General features: G+C 42.3%; 1 protein-coding gene and 1 pseudogene across 8 annotated transcripts in view; one reads left to right on the top strand and one right to left on the bottom strand.

Moving 5' to 3' along the window:
* Phactr2 (phosphatase and actin regulator 2) overlaps positions 1-3,710 on the top strand; it is a 255,920-nt gene extending 252,210 nt beyond the window's left edge. For all 8 annotated transcript variants that reach the window (XM_029532880.1, XM_029532881.1, XM_029532879.1 and 5 more), the window contains one exon: positions 2,200-3,710. In XM_029532880.1, coding sequence (XP_029388740.1) covers positions 2,200-2,215 — 16 coding nt within the window. In that variant the 3' untranslated portion in view covers positions 2,216-3,710. The remainder of the gene's footprint in view (positions 1-2,199) is intronic.
* A 7,250-nt stretch (positions 3,711-10,960) lies between these two features.
* Positions 10,961-11,371, bottom strand: LOC110338371 (annotated as a pseudogene).
* Between the last annotated feature and the right edge of the window lie 683 nt (positions 11,372-12,054).

The raw sequence follows: 12,054 nt of genomic DNA, 5'->3' as shown, positions 1-12,054 counted from the left end.
TCAAATGTAGATCCTTATGGCCGGCTGTCACACTCCAACTCAGGTTATGGCCAGCAGGGGAGTTAAGAATTCAGCTCCAAGTGCACACATTTCTGCTTTAGCTTTAGTGAGCACATCTCGCTCACTGGTTTGGGAAAGCTCCCTGTATCTTATCTTGACTTTCAGATAAGCAAAGACACAAGAATGATATAAAGATCAACTTGTGGCCAATCTTGTCTTATCTCTTCTCATAGTTTTTCTTTTCTTTTTGAGGTGCCAGAGATCAAATCCAGGGCCTTATTTGTGCTGGGCAAACAATATACCACTGGACTCCCTCCCAGAGCTTATTTTGTTTAGTGTTCAGTTTACCGTACTAAGAGACATCATTTGCCAGGTAGTGCATTCTGTGAGTTTGGAAGCTGGAATGAAAGCAGGTCTCTGCTCGGTTTTCTGTAGCCCAGTGGGAGGGGCCTTTGCACAAAGACCCTACCTCATAATGATGATGCCAAAGAAAACCAAAGGTCAGGCTACACAGAAGAAAACAGCCAGTGCTTTCCAGAGAGGTAAAGAAAAGAGGTTTCATGATTTCAAAGAGTAGGACTGCGCAAATGGAGATGGGAGGAAAGATAAAGACAAGAGAAATAAAACAGGTACAGGCATTTAGGGACCAGCGGCAAGGAATAGTGATGGAGATGCACGGATTGGGCCACATTGTGAACAGATTCAGTCACAATTTCAGGAAGTTCTGTCTTGTAGAGAATGAGGAACAAACAATCAGTTCTTTTGTCGATGAGCTGGCACAGTGGGATCAATACTTGGGATAGCTCTTGGTGGTATGGAAGATGATTTGGTAGACAGGGAGCCCATCTCATTTACAGGGTAAACGAACAAACGGTTGCTTGTTGGGAACACCAACGATGGTAAGCAGACTGGCATAGATGTGGAGTCAGAGTAGACTGAAGAGCTGAGTCAGCTTAAGCTTTGCGAAGACAATGGCTTTCCACCTTGGTCTCGTTGATACACATATAGATGTGAAGTGAAGGGACGTTGCAATCGTTAAGGACAGCGTGTTGCGAAGCGTAGGCTCCCCAACTTCAGAAGTGTTCAGGAGCCCATATGCAGGGAGGGAGAGAAAGGCTTGCTTACATGATGCTGACCCAGGCTGGTGAGGAAAAGTGACTGGACACTTGGGTTCAGGATCTGATGACAAATGGAAAATCAGATTGAAGGAGAAAAGGACTTCTGGATCTAGGACTTCTGCACTCAGCCTATTTTAGGAGATCAGTAAATGTGACAAGATGTAAGCAGGTTGTGGTGGGGGACCTCTGTAGAGTTGTAGGCATGCTTTTTATGAGGCATGTGGACCATCAGGGTAAAACCCAGGTGGAGGGGCTGGAGAGATGATTCAGCGTTTCTCTTCCAGAGGACCCAGGTTCATTCCCAGAGCTCACATGGCAGTTCAGACCTGTCTGTAACTCTAGTTTTAGGGGATTCAATGCCTTCTTTAGCCTTTTGTGCTCACTAAGTGTGCACTTGGTGCACAGACATGCACACCAGAAAAACACTCACACATAAAAAAAATCAATAAAAATATGGGTTTTAAAAAAAGAGGAAAATTTCAAGTGGTGAAAGTCATTTGAACTCACTGGGAGCAGCTGGTGGGATGCTGATAATAATGCCCTTGTCAGGGTTGGAGTGGGGTGTTTGTTCTGTTTTGTTTTTGTATTGTTTTGTTTTGTAAGGCAGCATTGGCTCTCAGGTTGGCCTAGAATGCCTCATGTAGCCAAAGATGACTTTGAACTCCCCATCCCCCTGCCTCTCCTATCCATGTCCTAGGATTACAGCTATGCACCACTATGCCTATCATTAAGCTGATAAGAGAATGATGATTGTGTTATGCCTTCCATATCTACAAGTTAAGTGTAACCAAATCCATTTAAGACACATATCACCCTGTTTAATGTGGGTTAGAATGTGACCCTAGAGCCTAACCATGGTTCATCTTGATCATTCTCTGAGCCTGAGTACTACCAAGATCTTTTTCGTAAGGTTCGTGTCTGCTTTCCAATATAGCATACACAACGGGTATCAGTTAGGGCAGCGATTTAATGGTAACTGGGTTGGTGACATTCAGAACTGCCTTCTGTACCTTTCTCACTTCACCAAAGGCAGAATCCACTTCCATGCTGGAGACTCAAAGTTTCTGTTTTCTTCCTCCAGGTTTCATCGTCCGTAATGAAGCGTGGGACTGCTCAGAAATAAAGACTGACTGCCCCTGGCAGAAGCCCTGCTTCCCGAGACCCTGCCATTGCACTGAGATTTGAATGTGTATGTTTCCGTTTCATTGTGGGGAAGGAGCTGTACAACTCGGCTTTGGTTGAGAACGCTTCACCTCGACAGCCCAGAAGAGGCCAAGAAGCTGAGAGCCCAATGCGGTGAGCCCGGCTGCCCACCATGTGCACTGACGTCAGGGGCACCCTGGTTCTCTCAGCTGTCCTGCAGCAGGAACGTTAATCAAAGAAGATGAGCAGAAGACAATCGCCAGTTCAACTGCCAGAAAGCCAAACGTGGGTTCACAAACAGTAGACATTGGAATTGCTGGGGGTCACCCCAAACAGGGTGAGAGCTAAGACTAAGAAAGAGAACTGTTTCATTATGTTAATGAAGAGAAGAAGAATGAAGAGAGGTATATTTTTGAAGTAGGCATTTGGTAGCTGAGAACTTCCTAAGGAATTTGGGAACCTACGCCACCAATGTAGATTCCTTAAAGACTTCATTCTAGAACATTCTTGTTTCACCAACAATGGTTCTGTGTAGTACCATTTTTTTTTATGTTGTGCCAGTGAACCCAGTTGCCAGAAACAAATATGAGTGTTCATTAAATGCAAGAAGCTTCTGCCAGCTTTTCCCAAGCATGCTTGCTCGCACAGTGTTGCATGCCTTTCAGTAGTACAGCTATCCACACATTTTCTTATATTGCTTTCCTAATGTATAAGCGCTCTACAAGGGAAACAGGAATAAGGTCAGATGTAATGTGACCCTGTAAAATTGTTGCAAGCTTTAGAAATAAATCTTCTGCTCCCCTCTGTCTTAATTATCTCCAAAGTCAGGAAACCATTCTTTAGCGAAAGACGATGATATGGACGGTCATGACACCCTTGAAACACTCAATCCAGAGTTGCAGCTTAAGCGACATACAAGTGTCTGCTGCTTTCTCCAAGTTCTGAGAGGGAGTTTTAAAAAACATGCCAGGTAGTTTAAAATGCTGCATTAAGAAGATTTTTTTTTTAAGTTAGATTGCTGCTATTTAAAAAATAAAATAAAACAACAAAAACCAAGCACATGAATTTAACAAAAAATACCCTAAGGATTAAAGGAAGCCAGAAGAGTCCTGGTTTATGTAAAGGAAACCTTACCCTCTGTGATGAATGTGTGGATCATATCCATACACCCGGTATTTACTCTCCATGCCAGAGAAACAGTATGATAGTTGGAGCCAGTTTCCCCAGGAGCCTGTAATCAGTCTTGTTTACATTAAAAAGCTTTCAACCCTCAAACTGTTCTTCTCTGCGGTGTCAGAGCCCAGCCCAGAGCCCCAGAAGGGCTCACTTGGGATGCTACCTTGAATCTCACTGTCCCTTAACAACTGCTTTGGGCCCCTTGGATTAAAAACAAACTTTAAAAGAAGAAGAAGAAAAGAAGAAGAAGAAGAAGAAGAAGAAGAAGAAGAAGAAGAAGAAGAAGAAGAAGAAGAAGAAGAAGAAGAAGAAGAAGANTTTTTTTTTTTTTTTTAAGGCAGAATCTATACCACATCTAGCTCATTCTTTGATCTGGAACTGTGACAGTTCTGAGGCACTTCAGCTTTAGAATGTGGAAGCCTGTAATTTTCTATTTCAACTGAATAGTCAGCGTTCAGTCAGTTGAGTAAGTGTAGGTCCCGCCATTCTGTGGTATTTGGAGGGACCACTTGAAATTCGATGATTTCATTTCAATGTGAAGGTGGTTAGCTGCAGTGGACTGCTGTGAAAGGCCAGAAGGACCATGCCAAGAGGTAGCCAGCATCATTGTACCCATAGCTGTAGCTGGGCTTAGCTGTTTGCATTAATAAAACGGGGCTGCCATCTATAGTAGTTCGTCTCTCTAACGGCAGAAGACGGACTTTGCTTTTGGAATAGCATCTGTGAGTGCACTGGCACCTGTCTGGGGGGCTTTGCTTGATTTGCTGGTTTGCATTGCTGAGATTGAGCCAGGACCTTGCGTGTGCTGTGCGCACTCTAACCCCTGAACCACACCCCTAGCCTTTGTTCTCATGACTTGCAGCAGTAGTTTTACTTCATGAGATCCTACTATCATCTTAGTGGCATGGGGAAAATGCCAAGGCAGATGATGTTTCTTCGTCTACGCTTATAATCTCAGAGCATTTTAAAACTTCTGATCAAGTGTTATCAGTACATTGTCAATGCAAGACAGGCGCACAGTTTGTCACTCAAAGCATGTGTCATAGAAAGTTTCTATTTGGTTGGTCAAAAGAATCTTTTTTCCCCACTAGTGATGCGAGTGGTACAGTTTTTTGTTGTTGTTGTTGTTGTTTTGTTTTGTTTTACTTTCCACGGTGATATTCACCCACTACAGAACAAAACGCAAAATGTTGAGGCTCCAAGTTCACCCCCTAGCACTGCACAAATGAAAACCTGTTTCCTGATACCATCTGTCAGATTTGTGATACGTATACCTTTTACTCATACTAACTGATACACTTCGAGAAGTTAAGAAAGCTAAAAATTAACTACTAGTAGTCTCATATTTAACTAACAGGGACCACTGATGACTTCAATATGATGGTCTATTAACTGTTTTTAAAAGCCATGGAAAGAATTAAAATATCATGAGCCAAGCCATAGTTCTCAGAATAAGGCTCTGTTTTGCTGGTTAATTTGTAAAGGCTGAAAAGGTTAAAGGCTACGTAGCCTCAGCAGCATCCCATTCGCAGGTCTCCATCCAGGCATCCCCACTGAAGGCAAAGGCAAGGCTCTCTCTCCCTGTAAATACCCCTCTGCCTACTGCTAGCAGTCTTACCAACAAGCTGATATTCTTTAAGAAAATGAATATGTGCAGAAATTGTGTGTGTGTGTGTGTGTGTGTGTGTGTGTGTGTGTTGCAGTTGAAACACAACTCCAGTTTTTCACTAAAGCATACCGTTAGGCAACTGAGTAAGCTTTCCTGACTCCTGAATTATGATAAAGAAAAGAAAAGAAAATTAGCCCATCTCACTGAAGGTCCCAGCAAGAATGAAACTAGACGATAGAAAAGCCAAAGTGGCCAATTCCACCTTGGTTTTTAATGGAGGAGGGAGACCCTGTTGCTATTGGGGTAATGAGAAGATTCTAAGTCCCCTTCACGCAGCTGCCTCATGGTCATTACAACTGATGTGACAAACACAGCCCTAATCCGTGTTTGCTTGGGGCAGCTTGACTGGTCGTTTCCTCTCCGTGTGAAACGTCCTGTGGCTTTATGTTAGATGAAGTTTACCTTTATGTTAACTCCTTGATTCACTTAACCCAAAGTCTGCAATATTCAGAGAACCATCTTGGGTATTAATTAAAGGAAAGGCAAACCTCTCCGCCTTACCCGGAAAAGAAGCTGCCTTCCTGGTTTCTTCTTCAAATAAAGACAGTTCTCTGTCTCTGGTGTCAGAGGAATGTTCTGAAATTTAATTGCAAATATATTTAAGGAAAGAGAAGAATCTAATATGCTTTTCAAAAATCACCAAATATTGAAAACGAGTTGTGAGCCCTTAGGAACGGCCAGGCTTGGTATCCTGTAATTAATCCAGTGATCCACTGGCACTTTAAAAACAAAAAACAAAAAAACGGGAGTTTGTTCTTGAGGGAGAAAGAAATGTAGGTTCACATCTCATGTCCAGATACACCCCACAGCAACACATGCCAGACAAGGCCCTGGACCGTTAAGCTGTAGGCACAATAGAAAGAGACCAGCCTATGGCATAGTAGTATGTCTGCATTTGAACAGTAAAAGGCAGTTCCCTTTTCTTCATCTCTTGCTCTCAAAGTCCATCCTGTGTTACTTGGGCATGGTCCTAGCAGCATATTTTTGAGAAATCTACATTCTTTAGAGTATGTGAAACAGGCTTAATCTAATGCAGGATGTATAGATTTATGTCTTTTCCCTCAGCATGGAGAATTTGTTTATGCATTCCTAAAGCCCCACTTCACTTGCTTATCATTACAAGTACAAGAAGCTGCATTCAGGGATCATTATCCCTTCACGTCCGTCCAGTGCACAGATTGTCCCTTCGTCCCTTAAAATGATTAATCTTTTGTTAGTATTTGCTGTCTCCTTAGAGCTGATATGTTTTTATTTAACAAAGCAGAATGAACCTTTAGGAGATACGAGCTGGAGGGGCCAGTGGGCATTAAAAACAAGCAATTGTCAAATGACTGAGAACTGCTTCCTGACAGAAAGCACATTCCTAGGGAGTTCCAAAGAGGGCTTCCCGGACGCACTGCAAAGGAGCTTTCGGACCAAAGGGTGATGGAGATGGAGGTGATGGGAGAAAACCCCAGACCATTCTCATGTTTGCTTCCTATTTACTTGTTCTGTGAAGCCTCTTTCGAAGCTTAACCCACTACTAGCATTTCTAGAAAGCAACTGTAATACAGACCAGAGTTTTGTTTTGTTTTGTTTTGTTTTTGTATGACTGTATTTTGTGTATGTGTGTGTGTTTTGTTTGTTTGGTTTTTTTGTGGCCAGCTTTACCCCGTAAAAATGGAAGGTTTTTGGCAAAGAAATGGAGAGTCCTGTGGCTGCTATTCCGACCTAATGCCAGTTTTTAGCCGTGTTGGGTTGTACTGCAAGAAAATGCCATTTAGCTGGTTGCTTCTCAAACACAGCTGTATGGGAACAAAGAACCGTTGATAGATGTTCCCCGGTGGGGGTTGCTTTTGGCATTTGGATCGGGATAAATCCTTGTTATGCTGAAATGTACCACATGTTGCAAGATGTTCAGTATCCTGGGCTCCTGGTGACTTAACACCAGACACTGTGAGAACCCCCCCCCCCAAAAGCTTCCCACTTGCCTGCATAAAAGGGTGAACCCCCTCACCTGAATGCCACTGTCTACTGCAACAAGGGGTCATGGGGGAATGTGCCTGTCTCTAAATACCATGTCTACTGCCTCGCATGTCTCTACCCATTTCTCTTTCAAAGCCTTCTGCTTAGATGCAGCTTAAACTGGCCTGTTCCCCAGGAAAGAGGTTCCTAGGTGGCCTTGTCCAATCCAGTGGGCAGTGGGCAGCGTGTCATGGCCTGGTACTTCTGGAGGGTATGTGAAGCCAATCTTGTTCGTGACTTCCTTGTTACTTCAGAAGTAGGCTCCTGGTTGCCAGAACACAGCAGCTCTGAGTCAAACATTTGTCTTAGGAACTCAGCATTGGAGTCTACCTGGTAATACTAGAGACCGAGTTACAAAAGAGCCTCCCTTCCTCCTGTTGACAACGCAGTTAATCCGCACAAAAAAAAAAAAAAAAAAGCGCTTGGACTCCCTCGTGTAAACATATCCATATGGTTCTGCCTTTCTAATAAGCTGTGCAAATGTGACATTGTGGCAGAGATGTGGGTAAACTGGATTGCATTCATATTGTTCAAACCACAGATAGGCGAAACAAAATGAATTTTCCCCCAGGTGCAAGCTCGATCAAGCTGTGCTAGCCATACAGAAAGATACTCTTTATGCCACTGAAATTGAATAGTCAATAGGTCTTGAAAAATATTTAGATGAATTGCAGCTAGTTGCAAGGATGGAATTAATTCCTCCCATTCTAATATTTTAAAATTAAAATTCTAAAGATGCTTTTTTTTTTAAGCATAGCAACTTGGAATCAATAAAGGTGGTTATAGTGTAAACCTATAGATGGTGCTTAAAAAAAATCTTATCTTTCTTAACGGCAGTGTTTTTTTAAAAAAAAGAGAGAGAGAGAATACATTGAAAGAATTAAATGTGACAGAATGCTGCTCCACCCTCAGGTCAATTTTGTGGTTTATTAAAATGCCAATAATATTTGTGCACTTGCCAGCGTCAGGGGCTTTTCCTTTAATGGGTGATGCTCTTGATGTGATTTTTCAGTGTATCTTTACATTGCTTAGAAAACACCCACCATGAGAATTTGCCACCATGGTGATGACTAGCATTAGGAAAGAATTATGAAGAACTGAGGGTCAAACCACTTTCATCCCTTAAACTATAGGCACTAATTCTTTAGTATTTCTTCTGTGGCTTAGTCATGTGCCCACCCATGTATTCAAAGCCATCCCACACACATTTTACCAAATAAATACCTGCTGAAAATTCAAACTAGTCAAAATCTAAGTAACAATGTATTTTTCATAACGGACTGTCTGTGTTCTTTTGTTATTTTGAACTTTGGTTAAAGTGGTAAAGGTGGTAAAGTGGGATCACTGGGATCCAGTGTGTGGTCTAATCTTTACACAGGTATGCTATCTGTGGGTATTGATAACTGGAACTGTACCCGGATAAACATGAGAGTTTCTCCTTCTTTTTGTTCCTAACTCATTACTATATTATAGTATGTGGGTGTGACCCCTGCAAGTATCCACACCGAAACCTATGTATTCCACGATTGTAACCTGAAAGACCGTGTATTAACTTTTTTATTCCATATTGGTGTTTGTGTTATTTAAAATGGAAAATTATACTAAATCTTGTAGTATAATATAGTAGGATACTCTGCTGTGCACAATTCCAAGTGCCTTAGAACAATGTTTAGCTTTCCTAAGTATATGTATATGCATATATGTGTGTATAAAATTGGGAAACGTTACCTCAATAAAATCATTGGGAAATCCTAGCCTTAGTCCATTATCGCTTGCCTTATAGTGTTCAGTCTTTTTGATTTTATATTTCTTTGTTCATTTTATGTGTTTCTGAGACAGGTTTCCAGACTGGCCTCTAACTCAGTATATAGTCAGGGATGACCTTGAACTCCTAGTCCCTCTGTCTCCACCTCCCAAGAGCTAGATTACAGACAGGCTCCACCTCCCTCATCATTCATAGTCTTTTTAAGTTAAAAGTCCATGGAGGTCTCATGTAAAACAAGATTCAGATACATTTTATAACTCCCTGGCATTTCTATCCCACCTAACATTTAGCATATGTTGCATGTTAAAAAACCTACCTACAGAATCTTTGCATTTTGATTTTTTTAAGATAGTGTGTGTGTGTGTGTGTGTGTGAGAGAGAGAGAGAGAGAGAGAGAGAGAGAGAGAGAGAGAGATCCCTATGTTAAAGGGGGATTTATTAAACTGGCTTCCAGGCTGTGGTCTAGGTAGCCAAACAATGGCTGTCTGCCAATGGAAAAGCCAAGAATCTAGTCAGTTCACTGGTGGTCAGTAACATTAGCATTTTGTCTAGGCTCCACCCCACAGTTACCTGGCAACAGCCAGGTGTGCCTGACTCACTATAAAAGGGGCTGCTTGGCCCCTCCTCTCTCTCTTGTCTTCTTGCTTCCCCTTTGTCCTCTACTCTGATCACCCTCTCTCCCCATTCCCCTTCCCCTCTCTCTCATGGCTGGCCTCTACTCTTCTACTCTCTCTGTCTTTCTCTGTCTCTACTCCCTCAACTCCACTCCCCATGTCTTGAATAAACTCTATTCTACACTATTCCTTCTGTGGCTGGTCCCTTGGGGGTGGCGGAGAGGGATGCCTCAGCATGGGCCCAGGGAGGGACTCCCTTCCCCCACACCTGACTCCACATCCACAAAACATATCCCTTCTCTCTTTTATTTTTATGAAACACAACTCTTGGTTTTGTGACTCAGATTTAGAAACTCCACAGGTTCACATCCCCCTCTGCTACCACATGGAGAGCCATCACTCCCTAGCCCAAACTTCAGAGAACTGGTTGGTAAAGGCTAACAAGTGTCTCTGCTGGTCTTTGCTCTAGGCTGGAACCCTGTGAAGAATATTCTAATACCAGCAAAGGAACGCCTCATCAGTAGGCTAGATGAAGTTATGAATGAGAGTAAGGGCAAGCAGGCAAAAAGCAAAAGTTTCTTCTCCTGTGCCTTTTTATGTCAGCCGACACTAAAAGTATAATTCTAGATTTAGAGTAGATCTTCCTATCTTGAGTGATTGAATCAAGAAAAAGTTCTCACAAGTGTGCCAAGATCAAGTTGATAGCCAAGACCAGCCATCACAAGTCCACCCCTTGTCAACTTAACACACTATCATACCTGTTTATGTCACTCTTAATTTCCAAGTATAAAAATAACCAGGTCCTAATTATGCCTAGCATAATATAACTATCCCATGGACAAGTATGAATGCATTACATATTTTGGAATAGGTGGCAATGTCCCTTGCGGTGCATTCTTTCAATGTCTCACCACTTAAATATGATAACCACTAATATTATCTCACTGGTGTTATATTATGTGATGAAGAAGGGAGGAGAAAACACAACAAATGTCTGCTCAATATGTGTCTAACAATATATGCACAAACACGACAAATATCCGCTCAATATGTGTCTATCTATATATGCACAAACACAACAAATATCTGCTCAATATGTGTCTACCTATATATGCACAAACACAACAAATGTCTGCTCAATATGTGTCTATCTATAGCTGCACAAACACAACAAATATCTGCTCAATATGTGTCTATCTATATCTGCACAAACATATTCTTAACAAGACATGACAGAAACACTAATGTCAATTATAATCCTTATTTCTGCAACTGGTCACATGACCTTAGCTGGTATTCTCAACTTCTTCTGCTGCTCATTCTGCATTTCTTACACCCTGGCAAGAACCTCGGCAGGTCCTGGAGGAGTGACTCATATCTTCAGTCCTGAAGGTCTTGACCCATTATCATCCTGCCTGGAGCTGGGTTTTTTTTTTTTTTTTAATTTTTAATGACAAAAACAAAAATATATCTAAAAGCGAAACTTCTGGGAAAACCACTTGCTCTTCCCTGTCTTGTATCACTCCTCAAACTTGATCTTGGCCTCCCACCTGACCTTGTGTTTCAAAGCCGGGTCCCTGAACACATCCTTGTTGACAACAGTCTTGTCCAAGGGGATAGCCACAGAGTACCTTGTGGGTATGAGGTGATTGTAGTAATAAACTTTCACAAAGGACTTGATCTTGGATCACTTGGCGATTTTCTACTTGCCCATGGCAGCTGTCACTTTTCGGGGATAGTAGTCAATTCCAGCCACCAGGGCATGGCTGTAACGGCGGTCCGAGGTGCCATCGTCAATGTTCTTCATAATGATGGCTTTGCGTCCAGAGTAGCATCCAGCCAGAACCAGCACCATTTTCCTGGGTTTCATGAACTTGACCATTTTGACAGCAAGGAGTAGGCACCCAGCAGCTCGGATCTGGTTGTTATAGTTTTTCATTGATATTAGTCAAAGGACATAAGAACGTCAAGACATACTCTACAGGATCTCCTACACTTCAGACATAATCTTCCTTACCTCCATTGTAGAGAAGCAACAGAATTCCCTCATAGTAGTCTGGTGCTGGTACCCAAACGTCCAGAAAAGGGTGTCAGATTCTCTGAAGCTGGAGTTATAAGTCGTTGTGTGCTATCTGTACTGGGAATTGAACTCAGAGCCTCTGGAAGAGCAGTATACACTCTTAGCCACTGAGCCTTCTCCCTACCCCAAAAATTGTTGCTTTGAGTAGTAGTAAATCAAGGTATATTATTTTTAATTTTAATTTTTCTATTCTTTTCTATGTCAATGGATATTTGATAATTTTTTCTGACATAAAATGTAAGTATAAAAGATAAGCCCTTTAGATGGACTACCCAGAGACTACCCCATTCAGGAGTCCATCCCATCATCAGCCACCAAACCTAGATACTAATGCTCATGCCAGCAAGATTCTGCTGAAGGGACCCTGATATGGCGGCCTCTTGTGAGGCTATGCCAGTGCCTGGCAAACACCAAAGTGGATGCTCACAGTCAGCTATTGGATGGAACACAGGGCCCCCAATGGAGGAGCTAGAGAAAGTACCCAA

The sequence above is a fragment of the Mus pahari genome, chromosome 21, assembly GCF_900095145.1.
Source record: "Mus pahari chromosome 21, PAHARI_EIJ_v1.1, whole genome shotgun sequence".
Lineage (NCBI taxonomy): Eukaryota > Metazoa > Chordata > Mammalia > Rodentia > Muridae > Mus > Mus pahari.
This window is presented reverse-complemented; position numbering and strand designations above follow the sequence as displayed.